The sequence below is a fragment of the Nyctereutes procyonoides genome, unplaced genomic scaffold (genome assembly GCF_905146905.1).
Source record: "Nyctereutes procyonoides isolate TBG_1078 unplaced genomic scaffold, NYPRO_anot_genome, whole genome shotgun sequence".
In the NCBI taxonomy this organism is placed as follows: Eukaryota; Metazoa; Chordata; class Mammalia; order Carnivora; family Canidae; genus Nyctereutes; species Nyctereutes procyonoides.
Window position 1 is genome coordinate 23860427 of NW_026575139.1, and position 18912 is coordinate 23879338.

At 37.3% G+C, this 18912-nt stretch overlaps 1 protein-coding gene across 12 annotated transcripts in view; it reads right to left on the reverse strand.

The window, feature by feature from the left end:
* The window catches only part of TTLL5 (tubulin tyrosine ligase like 5), a 280483-nt gene that overhangs the window by 188418 nt on the left and 73153 nt on the right, over positions 1-18912 (reverse strand). For 9 of the 12 annotated variants that reach the window (XR_008661655.1, XR_008661656.1, XM_055304059.1 and 6 more), the window contains 4 exons: positions 17602-17643; positions 9934-10047; positions 9565-9656; positions 2514-2576 (listed from right to left, as the gene is read on the reverse strand). Coding sequence is in view for 10 of the 12 variants with exons in the window: in XM_055304059.1 (XP_055160034.1) it covers positions 2514-2576; positions 9565-9656; positions 9934-10047; positions 17602-17643 (311 nt within the window). In the remaining 2 variants the exon portion in view is untranslated. The remainder of the gene's footprint in view (positions 1-2513; positions 2577-9564; positions 9657-9933; positions 10048-17601; positions 17644-18912) is intronic. The other 3 variants (XM_055304061.1, XM_055304062.1, XM_055304065.1) reach the window with 2 other exon arrangements.

Below are 18912 nucleotides of genomic sequence, written 5' to 3' on the forward strand. Positions count from 1 at the left end.
GAGGGTTGGACCTTTCAATTCCTCCCCCCACACACACCCCGCTGACCTCTAGGAAATGGAGTGGGCCTGGAGATGGGAGTTCAATCACCAATGGCCAATGATTTAACCAATGGTGCCTATGTAATGATGCCTCCATAAAAACGCAAAAGGAGAGCTTCCAGGCTGGTGAACATGTGGAAATCTGGGAGAGACTGGCATGCCGGAATGGGCATGGAAGCTCTGCACCCTCTCCCCATACCTTGCCCTACATGTCTCTTCCAACTCAGTATTCCTGAATTATATCCTTTTATAATAAACCAGTGATCTAGAAAGTGAAACGTTTCTTGGGAGTTTTGTGAGCCACTCTAGCAAATTAATCAAATGGAAGGAAGGAAGGAGAGAGTTGTAGGAACCTCTGATTTACAGCCAGACAGTCAGAAGTACAGGTAACCACCTGGACTTGCAACTGGTGTCTGAATTAAAGCCCAAGGAGCAGGTTGTTCAAAACCCCAATCTGTAGCTGGTCAGTCAGAAGCACAAGTGACAATGTGGCCTTGTAACTGGTATCCAAAGTCAGGTAAAGGCAGAGAAAGTGGGGAATGACAGTCCTGTAGGACGGAACCATTAAAGTATGGAATCAGATGCTAATCTCTGGACAGATAGTGTCAGAACTGAGCTGAATTCTCAGGTGCAAATGGGGCAATTACGTGGTGCTGTGGGGGAACCTGCCTGCCACATGGGAAATAGTACTGAAACCATTTTAATATTATAGCCATAAAGTCTAATCCCTGTCAGAAATCAAAAATAGTTCTTGGGGGATCCCTGGGTGGCGCAGCGGTTTGGCGCCTGCCTTTGGCCCAGGGCGCGATCCTGGAGACCCAGGATCGAGTCCCACATCGGGCTCCCGGTGCATGGAGCCTGCTTCTCCCTCTGCCTATGTCTCTGCCTCTCTCTCTCTCTCTCTGTGTGTGACTATCATAAATAAAAATAAAAAATAAAAAAAATAGTTCTTGGATATTAAAAACATACTTAACAAAGTTAAAAAGGTAAACTGAACAACCCTCTCCTATGCTGGTACAGAATAACACAATAGAGAGGGCTGCAGATCAATTTAAAATTTTAGAAGAAAAAGTTCAAACATCCTAGAATTTAAAGCTAAGAAACAGTGAGATAAAAAAAAAAAAAAAGTAAAAAACAAACAACATGGACCATATAGCAAAAGATCCAAAATTCATCTAACAGAAGTTCCAAAAGGAGAGGATAAGGGGAATATTTCCCACAGATGGAAGACTTAAATCTTCAGACTGAAACGACTCACCCACTGCAAAACCAAAAGAATGAAAAGTAACCCACTAGAACAGATCTTGGTAAAATACCTGAACTCTAAAGATAAAGGAGGCCTGTAAAAGGCTGGTAAGGGAGGAGAGAAAAAAACAGGTTATATAGAGAGAACTGAGCTTCTATGTCTTCTAAGTCAATCTGAAGGTCTCTTTCACTAGAAGCTATGCAGTGTAATTAATTACTTCACCAGTGGTAATAACTACAAATGTAAGGGGGAAATGGCAAATCCCCTATCTTTCCTGATAATAGGTCATGAAATTGTAAGAAATGGCTAAAATCTGAGTATCTATTTTAAGCATTCTACAAAAAAAGCACATATACCCTGAAAATAATATAAATTTCCCTAAATAACTAAGGTTCCTCATTTTGATAGTGATTACTAAACTATAGGTCAAGACAATTACAGCTTAGGGGCAACAAAACTATGTGGGACTAAGTAGTGCCTGATTGCTGTGCTAACTGAATTCCAATGTCCACTTTCCATCACTTCACCCTATCTTCCCTTGCACTGAAATCTCAATAGTTTCATTTTTTACAATTCCTAATGTATTTATTTTGTGAATTATCGCCCTGTTCTACATTTCCTAATCTGATCATTCTAATTTCTTCTAGCCTAGAAAAACAGATGATTGTGTCTGTTAAAACTGTGTCTAATGTAAAAAGGCACCAAGTACAGGTCTTCCTTTACTTGAAGGATAAAGTTTAGGGCATCTGTTAAGATTGTTTGAAGATCTTTATGGTTTGGGACACCTGGGTGGCTCAGTGGTTGAGCATCTGCCTTTGGATCAGGGCATGATCCTGGAGTCCTGGGATCGAGTCCCACATTGGGCTCCCTGCATGGAGCCTGCTTCTCCCTCTGCCTATGTCTCTGCCTCTCTCTCTGTCTCTCATGAATAAATAAATAAAAATCTTTTTAAAAAATAGAAAAAATAAAATGTGAGTAGCAGCAAAAAAAAAAAATCTTTATGGTTTAATTTGTGGCCTCTGAAAACACTACTAAGTGCTGGGAATTAATGAATTCAGGAACAATGAGGTATTATATTGTGTTTTCTGCAAGGCCCTTTCTATCAGAGATTTCATGAAAGATATTTGTTTTTTAATAAAGCCTCTTTCTTTTGTATGTACTTTCTCCTTATCACATAATCTAGTGATCTTACAAGATTAGCAAATTTTTAAGATTGGCAAATCCCCACCTGTCCTGGAAGAGACGTGTTGCCAGCATATAGTTCATGGAGGTCTTGTGTTCGAGGTAGGACCTGAAAGACAAAGAATGAAACTGGCTATTTCTTACATTTGGCTGGAAGGAGAATACATGGAAATAAAGCCATGATCAAGCACTGAAGTGACAGTTACTTAAATACGGTTTCTAAAGAAATGTATGGCTCTCTACAGTGGCAAAGGAAGATAAAGTTGCTTAAATTAAAATTATAAAATACCAGAGACAAAATACCAGAGACAAAATAAAATGAAAACAATAAATGGAGGAGCTAATTTAGAATGCAAAAAGAAAGAAATGGCGGGATTTATTAGATTAATGAAAAGTGACACACTAAATTCAGAAAATAAAACTGGAAGGTAAAAACAAAGGCACCATCAAAAATCATATATAACTAAGAGATCAAATGAAGCTGGGAATGGGGAGATGCATAAAAGGCATGAAAAAGTAGACAGAAGATGTTTTCAATCATGCTTTTTCTCAAGAGCTCCTTGATGCTTACATAGGAGGCATACTCTTTCTCTTCCAAGCCTTCAAAAGTTGAATAAGCTATACCACCAATTCTTTTACACTTTCTCCTGACAGTTCCTCAACAGTGATCCCGCCTTAAGCCAGACAAGCCTCCTGAAAAATCACCCGACACCACACTTCCCACTGATCCTTTTGCCTTGGTCTGGATACCTCCTCATACCCTCTCCACTTAGCCATGATCTACATTTCAAGAAGCAGCTCAAGTCCACTGTGCTGTATAAAGCATTACCTGATCTGATGACTCCAAGACTAGAGAAGCACTCTTATCTGAACTACATTAGCCTTTACTAATGCCTGAGGAGGGACCTGTCATACACTCTTATAGAGGAAATCTTTCCTTCTTGGAAAGCATCATGATACAGGAGGAAAAAAGTCCGATCCAGAGTCAAAATACCTGAGTCAATTCCCCCTGTGTGGTCATGGACAAGTCATATTACCTTACTGAGCCAGTACTTTCCATATCATTAAAATGGGAATAAGAATAATGTGCATGCATGAGAAAATGCTCTGCATCACTTGCCATCAGGGAAATACAAATCAAAACCACAATGAGATACCACCTCACACCAGTGAGAATGGGGAAAATTAACAAGGCAGGAAACAACAAATGTTGGAGAGGATGTGGAGAAAAGGGAACCCTCTTACACTGTTGGTGGGAATGTGAACTGGTGCAGCCACTCTGGAAAACTGTGTGGAGGTTCCTCAAAGAATTAAAAATAGACCTGCCCTACGACCCAGCAATTGCACTGTTAGGGATTTACCCCGAAGATTCAGATGCAATGAAACGCCGGGGCACCTGCACCCCGATGTTTCTAGCAGCCATGTCCACGATAGCCAAACTGTGGAAGGAGCCTCGGTGCCCATCGAAAGATGAATGGATAAAGAAGATGTGGTTTATGTATACAATGGAATATTACTCAGCCATTAGAAATGACAAATACCCACCATTTGCTTCAACGTGGATGGAACTGGAGGGTATTATGCTGAGTGAAGTAAGTCAATCGGAGAAGGACAAACAGTGTATGTTCTCACTCATTTGGGGAATATGAATAATAGTGAAGGGGAATATAAGGGAAGGGAGAAGAAATGTGTGGGAGATATCAGAAAGGGACACAGAACATAAAGACTTCTAACTCTGGGAAATGAACTAGGGGTGGTGGAAGGGGAGGAGGGCGGGGGGTGGGGGTGAATGGGTGACGGGCACGGAGGGGGACACTTGACGGGATGAGCACTGGGTGTTATTCTGTATGTTGGTAAATTGAACACCAATAAAAATTAATTTATAAAAAAAAAAGAATAATGTGCATGAAGTACATTATAATTACGAAGAGCCATACAAATGAGATATTTTTATTATATGTATAAATAATTTCTCCATAATCCCACTATTAACTCTCAAAGGGCAGGGATCCCATCTAATATTGGTTTTATATTCCAAAGCATAGTGTTAGACATTAGCTGATAATAAGTATATTGCAGTAAAAAGGCATATTTGTTAGTAGATAAATACATCTTCCCTACTCTCTATGAAGGCAGGTCAATTAGTTTAATATTCTTGGTCTTGCTCTGCCTCTTTTCTCAGAGACACCAGGAGAAATGGAGTGACTTACCACATTATGTAATTTAGGAAGAATAAACAGAAACGCATCAACGAGCAGCTTCCTTTTTTCTCTTGGGAGAAAATCTCCCCTTAGGAGGTATAACTCCTCTGCTGGTCCTAGAGGGTCAGGTGCTCTTTCCACACAGCTCAGTCTAACCTTGCCTCCAAATGAGCATGTAAATCTGCCCATATCAGAAGTTCAACCAAAAGTGAGTGTGTTTGCTTGTAGACAGATATAATCAAGTGTCCCAACCTAGACTTTATCAGTAAAGGAGATATTTTGGTCTCAATTTCTCTTAGTCTTTTTCTCATTTCTCCATTGGTTCAGAACCAAACCAGTAAAACCAAACCAACCATTACTGGACTTGGTAAGAGACTCCAATATTACCTGTAAACAGTTCCTTAGAAAAGGAACTTAAATTAAGGTACTGCCTCTTGAAATACACAAGAGTAGAGGTTTCTATTCTCATTAATTAAAAGATATGTTTTCTAGCGACTGTAAATATTTAAATTCCCCAAAAACATATCAAAAGAAAATCCACGCAATATCTTTTTGTTGTGTTCCTAGGTCTTTGTTCCTAGGTCTATCTACATTGATAGAATATTCTGTAAGATGAAAGGAAGATTTCTCTATGAACAGCATGATTTTCAAAACAAAACCAAACAAACATAAAATGGGTATTTTCTTTTATTCCTTTACGTTCTAGCTCTATACTTAGAACCACTAATATGCCAACTAGGTCAAAAGCCAATCATCAGAGGAAGAGAGATGTGTTACCTATAAATAAGTACAAAAATTCTCAACCTTACTGTAATCAGAGAAAAGGCATCACAAGGGACTCGGAGTCTTTGGATAAATACAAACCTGCTCAGGCATAGGGTAAATGTCCACAAGGCTGGGCAAAGAGCAAATGATAAGGTAAAGAATGTTAAAGAGAAAGTGTAAGCTGAATACTTTCCAGAATTCATCAAGAGCTATAAATTGATTGATTCCCACCAGCCAGAATGGAGAAATCTCATTGAATATGGAGCTCATTTAACAGATATCTCCAAATAGTCTTTCATAGTAAAACTTATCTAGATCTAAACACAAAGCTACCCTAGACAAACCATAAATGTCTTTAAATGAACTGAGTGATGTACAGAATTGTTGAATCACTACATTGTACACCTGAAACTAATAAAACTGATGTTAATTACACTGAATTTTTAAAAAAAATTTTGAATGAGCCTGAAAAAGCTTAGCCTGATCTACAAGTAACCGTCAGATCAAAAAAACCTTCAAAAGCATTTAAAGACAATAGAACCCACTCAATAACATATTTATAATGTCCAGCATTCAAGAAGAAAATGACACCAAGGTACATATATCATAAACTGTTGAAAATGAGTCATAAAGAAATCTTAAAAGCAAGCTAAGGAAGAAAAGACTTATTATGCACAGAAAAATAAAAATAAGAATTATCGTATGCTTCTTGTCAGAAAAATGCAAGCCAAAAGATAATGGAAGAACATTTTTCAAGTGCTAGGAAAAAAGGAATATCCAAAATATACAAAGAACTCTCACAACTTAATTACAAGACACAAATAACCTCATTTAAAAATGGGCAAAATATTTGATCATCAAAGACACACAAACAGCAAATAAGCACATGAAAAGATGCTCAACATAGTCATTAGGGAAATGTAAATTAAACTGTATGTAATTTCACTACAGACCCCCTAAGGGGTCAATTGTTGGTGAGGATGTGGAAGAATTAGAACATTCACACACTTATTATAGGAATGTAAAATGGTACAACCACTCTAGAAAACTGTGTGGCAATTTCTTAAAAAGTTAAACATATACAACAATATGATCCAGTCATTCTACAAGCAGGTATTTACCCAAGAGAAATGAAAGCGCATGTCCATACGAAACTTTGTATATAAATGTTCAAAGAAGCTTTATTTATAATAACCAAAAACTATAAATTACCAAAATGTCCATCAACAGATGAATAAGCAAATTCTGACATATGCCTGTAATAGAATATCATTCAACAATAAAAAGGAATTAAACCACTGATACATGATACAGTATGTATCTAAAATCCAAAAACAATTTTGCCAAGTAAAAAAAGACCCAACAAATAAGAGAACCTGTTGAATTTTATTATATGCAATGCTATGAAATTCAGATTAAACTTTGTAACAGAAAGCAGATCATAGCTGTCTGGGGACAGGGACAGGAAGGGAAGGGTTGGGAGGTGCAGGAGAGAGGAATTACAAAGAGGCACAAGAAAACTTTTGGAGATTATGGATCTGTTCATTATGTTGACTGTGTGGTAGTTTCACAGACATATATACCTATGTTAAAACTTACCAAATTATACACTTTAAATATATAAAGTTTATAACAAGCTGTTTAAAAAATAACATTTATAATACCATTCAAAAGCATGAAATACTAAGTGATGAATAAAAAAAAAAGAAAACGTTCAAGACCTTTACAGTTAAAATTATAAAACGTTGCTAAGAAAAATTAAAGAAGACGTAAATAAGTGCACTTGTCGTAATGAACACTGGGTGGTGTATGGAACTGTTGAATCGCCGTATTATACACCTGAAACCAATATAACACTGTATGTTAACTAACTGGAATTAAAATACATAAAAAGTCATTTTAAAAAGGCAACTTAAATAAATGGAGAGAGAGATCATGTTCATGGATTGGAAAATTCAATACTGTTAAAATGTCCACTGTCCCAAAATTAATCTATATATTCAATGCAATCCCAATCAAACGCCAGCAGACTTCTGTGTAAATTGATGAGGAAATTCTAAAATGTCTTGGGAAATACAAAGGACACCAAATAGCTAAAATACTTAAAGAAAAAAAGTTGGAAGACTCATATTACCTAATTTTAAGACTTAGTATAAAGCTACAGTAATCGGGGATCCCTGGGTGGCGCAGCGGTTTGGCGCCTGCCTTTGGCCCAGGGCGCGATCCTGGGGACCCGGGATCAAATCCCACATCGGGTTCCCGGTGCATGGAGCCTGCTTCTCCCTCTGCCTGTGTCTCTGCCTCTCTCTCTCTCTGTGACTATCATAAATAAATTAATTTTTAAAAAAAAAAGCTACAGTAATCGAGACAGATTTATCAGTGAAACTAAATAAAGCCCAAAGATAGACTCACACATACATTTGAACTAATTTTCAACAAAGATAATCCAATAGGGTAATTTCAACAAATGGTGCAAAATAAATGTACATCATATGAAAAGAAATGAACCTCAACCCTACCTCACACCATACACAAAAATTAAATCAATACTATCTCAGACTTAAACATAAAAGCTAAAGTTGTAAAACTTTTAGAAGAAAAGAAAAAACTTTATGACGTTGGGATTGGCAAAAATTTCTTAGATGGAAACACAAAATGCATAAATCTTTTTGGACTTTGTTGAAATTTAAAACTTCTTTAAAAGTCACTGTTATAGAAATGAAAAAACCTGGGGTGCCTGGGTGGCTCAGTCCATTAAGCATCCAACTTCAGGTCATGGTCTTGGGGTCCTGGGATCAAGCTCTGTTGTGAGTAAGGCTCTGCATTCACAGGGGAGTCTCCTCCCCAGCCTCTTTCCTCTTCTGCCCCTCCCCCCACTTGTGAGTTCATGTGCTCATTCTTTTCTCTCTCTCAAATAAATAAAATCTTAAAAAGAAATGAAAAAGCTAGCCACAGACTTGGAGAAAATATTCACAATATAAATATCTGAGAAAAACCTTGTATCAAGAGTCCTTTACAACACAATAACAAAAAAAATAAAAATCCTAAATTTAAAATAAAAAAAAAGAAGATACACAAATAGCCAATAGCACATGAATGCGTAATATCATTATCCATTAGAGAAAAGCAAATTAAAACTACAGAGATATACTCACACCCACTGGAATACCTAAAATTAAAAAACCTGACAATACCAAGTGTTAACAAAGATGAGGAGCAACTAGAACTCTCATACGCTCTTGGTAAAATGTAAAATGGTACTATACTTCCCCCACATCAGATGATCCTCCTATTCTACTCCTAGGTACTTAACAGTCTCAAACCGGACACAACCCAAATGTTCCACAACAGTTGAATGGATAAACAAATTGTGATATATGAATCCATATTCATATGAACGAATATATTCATATGAACGCATATTCATTCATATGAATTGGTATGCAATAATAATAATGAACTAATGCTTCGCACAACATAGATAAATTTCAAAAACATTATGCCAAAGAGAATCCAAACACCAAAGTATACATTGGATGATTCTATTTATACAAGATTCTAGATAAACTATAAAGACATAAAGCAGATCAGCAGGTGTATGAGGCTCAGGGTAATGAGGGTAATTGACTGCAAAGGGGCAGAAGGGGACTTCTGAAGGTGACAGAAATAGTCTTTATTTTGATTGTAATGACGGTGGTAGTTAAATTGGTGCTTATATTGTCAAAACTCATCACCAAACTCCACATTTAAAATGGATGCATTTATTGCACATAAACTAGATCTCAATGATGAATAAATATAAACAATATATTGTTGAGGCACCATGTAGATGACCAAACAATTTATTTTCAAATCAAGGTAATGATGACCACAAAATTTTTTAAATGTCTAATTCTGGGTTAGCAGGCTATTAAGGAGGAGGTGGGGGATTTTTTTTTAAAGGGAGGAATAATGCACAGGTAGATTAAATTACTGTTTTTTGCTCTTGGGTTGCATAATATTCACGCCACTCTAAATACACAAAATAAGACAGACAAGCATGGAAAGCAATGACAATACTATGTCATGATTAACCCAATTCTGTGGACCTGAGGCACATATTTTTTAAAAAAAAAAGGGTAGTCACCTCACCCATATATTTCCCATGTCTCTGATGTGGGGAATATGCGAATAAATCCACCTCTCCGATCATTTTCTTCCTTCACTCTCCGCAAAACTTTGATCTATATAGAGTAAGAGAAAATGAAGTAAGTACCCATTTTGAAAACAGTAATCCATGTGGTTATAGGGCAGAGGAAGAGAGTGATGACAAACGAATACGAAAGCATGAAGAGAGAAATTAATTCAATTTAAGATGCTGTTTTCTGAAAAGAAATTTCTCCCATCTTGAATCTTTTTCTTTTCAAAACAAGATATGAGTTGGTCATGAACATTAGGTATCACTAATTTTCACTGAACCCTGTGTTAGCCCACAAAGGACTGAAATGGAGTTATCTTTACCTCCTCCATTGACAGACCAAGCACAGAACCACCTAACTTCCCCGGCACCTTCTCTCGGGCTGAGCCCACAAGGTTTTTCATTTCCGCATCACTGGCAGAGAGTGGACGGGAACGCTAAGGAGAAGGAAAAACAGAAACAAAATGTTTTCACCATCCTTCTTCATTTCTCTCAATTCCGTCCCTCCTCAACATTATCATCTTTCCTAATATGGATAACCTCAACTCCAAAGCCCATTTTCTGTAATTACTCTCTCAGCCTGAAACCCTGGGAAATAAATGAAAGCTAGTAGACTAAAAGGAAGAAGAGAAAACGGAAGAGAAGGAAAAACACTATGGGCTGAGGGGAAAACAAGCAGAAAAACAAGAACGATGTCCACAAGACTTTCTCATCCAGTATTTATTCCTAATCCTGGTTTTAGAGGACATCTGACATTTTCAAAGATCTAGAAGAAATTTAAAAATAACTGCCATGTAAGATTAAATGTGTATTTATTTCAGTAAATAATAATATCCTTTTCAGCAGTGGGGAAGGAGAGTTAGGAGAGGGGAGACCTAAGACAGAAAACCAAGGAACAATCTATTACGTCACAATTGAAAATCAGTCCCTGAGTTGTTTTAGAACTCGTGTGTAGGGGCGGGGACTGGGAATTGAGGTAAGAGTCATCAGTGACACAGAAAAAAGCTGTGACCAAAAGTAACACTGTAACTGCTGGACTTTGAGAGACCTTGATCAAAGACCACTGCCTGACTGCCCTGGGAACTTCAAGGAGTCAGCCAAATGGGCCATGCTGCTCGCAGCCTTCTGAATGATGATCACAAAGGTCACCTAGAACAAATGTCTTAAGTGATTTTGAGGTTATGTGAGCAGAAAAATATAATGGTAACAAAGGTGGTATGAAGCATGTGAACACACTATTCTTGAAAGAGGTAAAGTGACTAATAGAAGAAGACAAATCTATCTGTCAATGGGCAGAGTAAGCAATAACTCAAGAAATGTGCAAGCAAATTGTCTTTCTAAATTCCTAGAAGTAACTTTTTTTTTTCCTAGAAGTAACTTTGATGAGAGAAAAGTATTCCTATTGTCAGGAACTACTGTTTATTTTTCTCTTTTGGTAGACTATGTGTGGAAAAGCTTTTCATCTCAGCAATACTCACTGCTACAGACTGAATGTTTGTGTCTTCTCCCAAATTCATATGTTGCAGCCCTAACTTCCGATTTGATGGTATTTGGACATGGGGCTTTGGGAGGTGATTAGGATTAAATGAGGTCATGAGGATAAGACTTGGTCTGATGAGATTAATGTCCCTAAAAGAAGAGGCCTCAGAGAGTTTGTACTCTCTCCCTCTGCCCAATTATGTACAAAGAGGTCATGTGAGCACAGAGTTAAGATGGCAGTCATCTACAGGCCAAGAGTAGAGACCTCACAATGAAGCCTGCCTTGCTGGCACGTGGGTCTTGGGACTTCCCAGCCTCCACAACAGTGAAAAATAAGTTTCTGTGATTTAAATTGACCAAGTCTATGGTTGGTTATGGTAGCCCCAAGCAGACTAGTAATATACACCTATACACATCCTTTGACACAAGGAAGACCAACACATACTAATCTTCAAAGCTAACGTGGGAGTTATAAAAGATAAATTTCCTGATAGGCAACTCCATGATGAGATAACTTTAGTTTTTCAGGTCCTTTTTCAAGACCTAATTTTCATCTTGTGGAATAGCTCTGAGATGGAACAATATTCTTGGCTTCCAGTGACTGAGATTATAATGATGTTGCAACCTTCCTCTACTAATCAGCAGATATAAGCAACATGTAAAGGCAGGGACTTTCACTTGTTTACCTTTTCCTGTGGTATCTTCAGCACCCAGAACAGTACTTGGCATGGAGCAGGAGATCAATTAATATTTGATGAACAAATAAATAAATGAATGTATGTGCTGACATGCAGATTAATCGTGGTTAGAACTGAACTTTGCAGAAGATTTGGGGACGGGGGCAGAATTTAATTCCCTTCCAATCTCTGGGAATGCATTAAACAGTACACGGTGGGATGAGAGGGGAACCAAGGGGAAAATTTAAAGATTCACAAAGGCAATCATTTAGGTAATATAATCTTTTCAAAAACTTTTTAAAGTATGAATGCTTATTTAGAATAATTTACTAAAGCTAAAATATTAACTGGATGCTTTGAGGACTTTTCTCATTTCACACACTACTTATCATTGGCTAAAAATACTTTATTTCACATGTGATGACATGGCTCTGATCAAAAAGCTACTGGCAGTCAAGTGCCTTATCCAAGGTCAAGTTGCCTTATCATTCACACTATTTAAGAATACCTTAAAGTCCTCTGAAATTATTTAAGAGAGAGTTGGAAGTAAGTACTCATTTAAATGATATAATAAATATTAAGCATTTTAGAATGGAAAAACTGTTATTTAAAAATGTTGATAAACTAAAATCTGTATTAAAGGTTAATAAAAAAATATTTTAGGAAACAGTTATTAGCTATTAGAATAGTTTTAGGAAATGCATGACTGGGGTGTCTGGGGGGCACAGTCAGTTAATTGTCCGACTCTTGGTTTTGGCTCGGGTCGTGGATCTCAGGGTCATGAGATCGAACCCTGTATCAGGCTTTGTGCTTGCTCAACATGGAGTCTCCTTGAGATTTTTCTCTACCTCTCTCTTTGTCCCTCCACTCTTGCTCACGCTCTCTCTTTCTCTATAATAAAATAAATAGATCCTTAAAAAATAAAGAAATGCATGGTCATATTTATAAGAACATGGATCAGGTCACTATTGAATAACACCTAATTGGTACCCTCAATTTTTGTTTTTAAAATCTTTTTTTGCTTTTTGTTTTTTCTTTTGTTTTTCCTGTTCATTTTCTCATCTGTTTTTATTATTGGATTTTGTTTATTTTTCTTTTTGATCTTTTTGTCTTTTTTCTTTTTCAAGACCTAATTTTCATGTTGTGGAATTGCTCTGAGATGGAACAATATTCCTGGCTTCCAGTGACTGAGATTACAATGATGTTGTAACCTTCCTCTACTAATCTAAATCTGCTCCTAGAAACAGTAAATGGGCACCCTCAAAATTCTGTCTTTCCTCTTTGTCATTTTCAAAGAGTTGTTCTCCCATACATGTTCACAAACCCTCCTTTGTTATGCACAGCCCAGAGTTCAAACTCTAGCTACTTACGTATGTGAGCTGTCTAGATGAGGCATTGAGGGATGTAGGAGGTGTTCCTGCCTGGGGCCTTTGGGAGGTTTGCAAATGGAAGGGGCTGAGGAGTAACGGTGTTTGTTAGGTGAATGCTCTAGTTATGAACTCTCATAAGCTGATGGCTTTACTCTGTTACTGCCATAAATACCACCAGGCTGCAAAGAAAAAGGTCAATGCTGCTCTAAGAGGGAAAAAAAGGTGGAAAAGGTGGCTAGAAACTCCTTTTATCTCTTCACCTATTTATCTCAAGTTAAACTATTAAAATGGCTGAGAGGGCGAGAGATATGAAAAGTTGTAGTTACTGAAGTCTACGTATCTCAAATGCCTCTCTAAAACCCACCCAGGGCTCCTATGTCTTCGGGGAAGCTGCTGGAAAATATCAGACTAGAAAGCCAGAAGTGTTTTGCCAATCTCAGCTTTTCAATAAATTTGAGATTACAGAGAATTTTCTTTATCAGCATAAAATCTGCTGTACTGGTCTATAGAGACATGTGTCTACACAGGTACAAAAGAGCATTACTGTCTCAGACCACTGGTTGAATCCTACCAACATTTGTTAATGAAATGAATTACTAAGAAATGTGGCCTGAATTATAGACACAGATGAGAGAAAAGGTGGAGAAAAGGGGCAGGGGGGCGGGCAGAGAAAAGACAGCAAAGAAAAAAGAAAGGAGATAGAAATGCTTATAAGTGCCAAGAAGACATACCTGGAGATTAAAAGCAGAGTAAAAATAAATAAATAAAAAGGAATCAGACTGATTTGGAAGGCCATCAGGACTGCAAAAAACAGAACAAAACACTCCAAGTGCAAGCCATTCTGTGGTTTTGACCTTGTGCATATCAGCACTGCTACATTCTCTGGGTGGTGGGTAGAATGAATCCACATATTCCAGGGGACTGACTGAATGCACTAAGAAAATGAAGCTCTTCTGAATTTAGAGAGAACCAATGGCTCTGTTTAGAGAGGCTAGACAGCACAGGATTTTAACTACGAGGTGCTTGGAAAGATGTTAAACTGCCCCATTACTGCCTAGGTCAGCATTCTGCTGTGCAATCAACATGCATCAAAGATGTAAGATTATCATTAGTAGAGCTTATGATTTAGAAATATACCCAGAGAAGAAACCTTCACACATCTAACCTTTATTGCTAAGGAAGAACTGACTGAGAATGTGAAATCATTGAGAGGAACCACCTGTCTCCGCTAAAAGTAGTGAAAAACAGATGTTGAATCAGAAAAATAATCCTCAGTCTAAAGAAAGCTACCACGTACCAGCAACGAGAAGAAGTGAACAAAACACAGAATATGAAAAAGGCGAGGTATCATAAAGGATACCATAACTGAGGGAAAACAAGAATAAAACCTGTTTGACAGAGAACACATATGAGGAATAAAAATGTCCTAATGCAGTTTTACAGAGTTCTGTGTTAGAAACAAATGAACTAGAAATAGCTCAATTTGTATGTGACACATCTTACCACCTAGAAAATAAAAGGTTAAATCAAGTTTAAAAAGGAAAATGATTAATGCCAACAAATGAAATAAAAGGAACAAAAAGAACCACGTAAGAATAAAATCTGGGTGGGAAGTAAACAAAAAGTGGCTAATAGAGAAGGTCCAAAGTAACTGATAACTGGAAGTATACTTTGAAATCAGAGGAGGAAAAAAAAAAAAGGTAAGTAAGTAGACTTGTGTTACAGTTAAAAAAAGATATGCAATGCAACATCTGGAAATTTGGAATAAATAGAAGTCAGCAGGTCTGAAAGACATGCATCTTGTTATTAAGGGAACTGGCTTTAAAAACAAAACAAAACAACTTACCAAAATGACTTACAATTATGTTTGAAAAATCATGAAGAACTGAGGAGGTACCAGAGGATTAAAAAAAAACAAATGAGGTACCAATCTTCAAAAATGTAAGAAGTGTGCTTCGGATGATTACCGCCTGGTAAGTCTAACTTGAATCCCTAGTAAAATAATGGAACAAATATTAAAATAAAAAGAATCTAAATATTTAGAGTTTCATGGGCTCATGAAGAATAAGTATGGAGACTGTTTTATTTATTTTAAAACATGCTTTAAAATGTTTATTCTTAGGACAAAACTACTAAAAGGGGAGAATACAGCAAATACACTGTCTTTGGGTTTTACAAAAGCATTTGTACAAATTTCATATAATTTTTATTCTAGATTATATTTCTAACTGGGGCTTACCATCATAACATAATGAATAAAAAGTACCACCAAGTAAAAAGAGTTAAAAGATGTAGGAGAAACAGCAGTGAATCAAGTGAGATGTGATTTTCAGAATGGGTACTGACTATTACTTAGAATCCTCACTGATGTCTGGAAGGATGAATAAATAAAAAGATAAAGTAATTTATTCGCATCTGTGGATGACAGCAAATGTGAAAAGAATGGCTCTAGGTAAGACTATCAAGAAAACACCCAATACTAGCTATCAAATGGTCTGTAAAAGGAAAATCAACAGGACTCAAAAGTGTGAAGGGGACTATGTAACTATGTGTCCAGAACAATCCCAAATATTTTACCTATGCTTTATTGCTTCTTTTACACCATACCTCCATGTATCCTCATTTAACTGACGTGGGTAGTAAGCCTGGAAGACGTAAGGGAACTTGCCCAAAGTCTGACAGCTAGTTAGTGGCAGAGCAAATATGAACCTGGGGCTGACTCCAAAGTCCAGGTGCTTTCCACAAAACCATATAGTCTGCCTTGGAACACAGAAAAGTAATTTCTGAGTGGGAAATTTGAACCACTGAAGGGAAAGAAGAAATGTAGAAAGAGACAATGGATTAAAAAGGAATAATCAGACAACAAGCAAAGAACTGAGACTGCACAATCTGACAGTGACAGAAAAAAAGAAAACGTGACAAAGTACACGGCCAGAGAAGAGAACTTGTTTCGTTTTTCACTTAGCTCTGACTAAACTACCATGGAGCTGAGAATGCTTTATTAATGGAAAGACAGTGACAATGCAGAACGCTACAAAGAACAAGAAGAGTCAAAGAATTCAACATGTATAAAGTTGGCTGAATAAAGCTAGAAAGGCTTTGTGTCATATAAGTGGTGTTCAAATACACAACCAGGAGGGATAGGCCTTGCTTGGCCACAGGCTATTACACCTACAGCAATTCAAGCAACAGAGCCGGATATAAGAGAATTAAAACGGGTGAAGGGAAATTAAGATTAGAATTACAAATCAAAGACACTTCTTCAAAATCAAATTCAGAAGACATGAATTAAGCATTTTTAAAGTTCCCCTTAAGTAAGATTAGATATCCCTAAAAGGTATTCAGAATGTAAGCTCTTTGAAGTCAACAGCTTTGGGGCTTTTTTGTTGTTTTTTTGTTTTGTTTTTTTGTTTGTTTGCCATGGAGAGCAGCTAGCACATTTAGGTGCTTGCTAACCATGTAACACTAAACATTACAGAGTTTTTAATTCTACCAACTCAACACCAAAACTTGTATTATGGAACCACAATAACCAGTCACCAAACACTAGACAAGACCATCAGTAAGCCTTTTCTTCATTTTTTGGATTCATATGAACCATGTAAAGCACTTTGTCAAAAACAGTAACTACAAGAGTTGCAATTCAAGCTCCCAAGTTGTCCAGAAACTGTATCAAGGGAGTACAAAGGCCAAAATAAATATCCTGGAGCTTTCTGCCTAAGAACTAATAGTTGTAGGGGCACACTTCTGTATGAAACATCTATAGCCCTCATTTCAAAGCATCAAATAGCAGGAGCAGCACCCTCACTGCTATCTAATCACTTCAAAAAGATGTTTAAAAGAAAACAAAGATCTTCATAGAAGAAAATGAGAGTTAATCTCAAATAACACTAAGAAGGACAGTAGGAAGACATACTTTTCATTAGGAATTGGAGATAAAATATTTTGTCTTTATTTTTAAAGGTAGCATCTCAGACACTTATTATGGTAGAGGTCCTAAGATTCATAAAACTGCCAATCACTGCATATAAAATATGTGCACAATCAAATGCAGCCCAATACTCAATGTGAAAACGTTTCCAATATGAAGCTACTGACAACAGTACGTTCCATTAGACATCTGAAGAAAAGAAATGGTGTCTGTGAACTATATTTCCTTCCTGGAATATTCTGGTCAAAGCAATAGATATGCCTCTAAACCCTGTTCATCATTTAAATCCAACCACCTCTTTCACAGCATGATCACTATCAGGAAAAGAGGATTTATAAATTCCTGCAGCCCCTACTCTCATATTCTATATCTGGAAAGACCTCTGTGCATTCATTTTCACTTAGTCTATGTTACTAAAGTTCAAAAAGCAGGTGCATCAAACACGGACTGTGAAAGAACAAAGCTAAAAGGCTTTTCCATTTGGGGACTGGAAAGAAGAATCTGAACGACATCTCCAAACAATCCATAACTTACCAGTTTGGCGTCTGAGGACTGAAACTGAGCAGACACTGGACGCTACAAAAGACAGAAAAATGGAATAAAGCCTTATCTTCTCCTAACATACTGAGGCTTTCCAACTCTCGTGTCTATGATCTCACCAAAGAAGATGATCTCCAAGCAGAAACTAAAGCAAGAGCCCTATTCTTTGTGCTTTTAAGACTAGAGCATTTATTATGTTTCACATCATTTTTTCCTATGGTATACCTATTCCAGTTTCAACTTCTCAGCAGGAGCACACAAACCTACTGCCACATCCTCAAGTTAGCTACTCCGCTTGATGAATTTGTTCCACAGAATACATAGAACTAACCTAGAGTTTCTTTACCTTTTAAATAAAAGTGTCCTGGGATCCCTGGGTGGCACAGCGGTTTAGCGCCTGCCTTTGGCCCAGGGCGCGATCCTGGAGACCCAGGATTGAATCCCACGTCGGGCTCCCGGTGCATGGAGCCTGCTTCTCCCTCTGCCTATGTCTCTGCCTCTCTGTGTGTGTGTGTGTGTATGACTATCATAAATAAATAAAAATTAAAAATAAATAAATAAATAAATAAATAAATAAATAAATAAATAAATAAATAAATGAATAGTGTCCTGTAGACCACTTATGGATGAAGTCATACCACCTACCAGTTAGCAAAACAAATGGTGGACGGATTCTCTATGACTTGCAGAGTGGCCATTAAAAGCTGAGAGGCAGGCTAAGAAAAGGGGTCAATTCATTCAAGATTGACGTACAGCTACCTGTAGAAACTCTGTGAAAGCTGCACAGAAACATTCACAATCCTTTACACACAATCCTGTGGCTCCTACCACAGGAAACAATCTGCAAAGGATTGTGATTTCCTATATTCAGTTTTACTTGTACACCTCGGGTAATCCTCTTTTTCTTATTCAAAATTAAAAAAAAAAAAAAACCTTTTGACCTGTGATGATGTACTGATCAAGAACAATCCTGTCGCCTGGTTTTCCTTCTAATCCAAGATATTAATACCCCTTAAAATCCAGTATACCCTGTACCATGTTGCAGCCATAATACTAACAGGGGACAATCCTAGAGCAGGTGGTCACAGACCGGCAGCCCCACAGACTGCCTCTAGCTCAAAGACATGTTATGTTTGGTCTACAAAGTATTGTTTCTTTAATTGGACCAGTTGGTGATACTTTAAAATAAGATTTCTTATTTCTCTTGACAGTAGGAAGGTCTAAGAACACGTGGCCTACACTCATGCATGGCAATGATCAGTTAGAGCACATCAGCAAAGCAGCTGCCCCTTTTTATATGGAGCA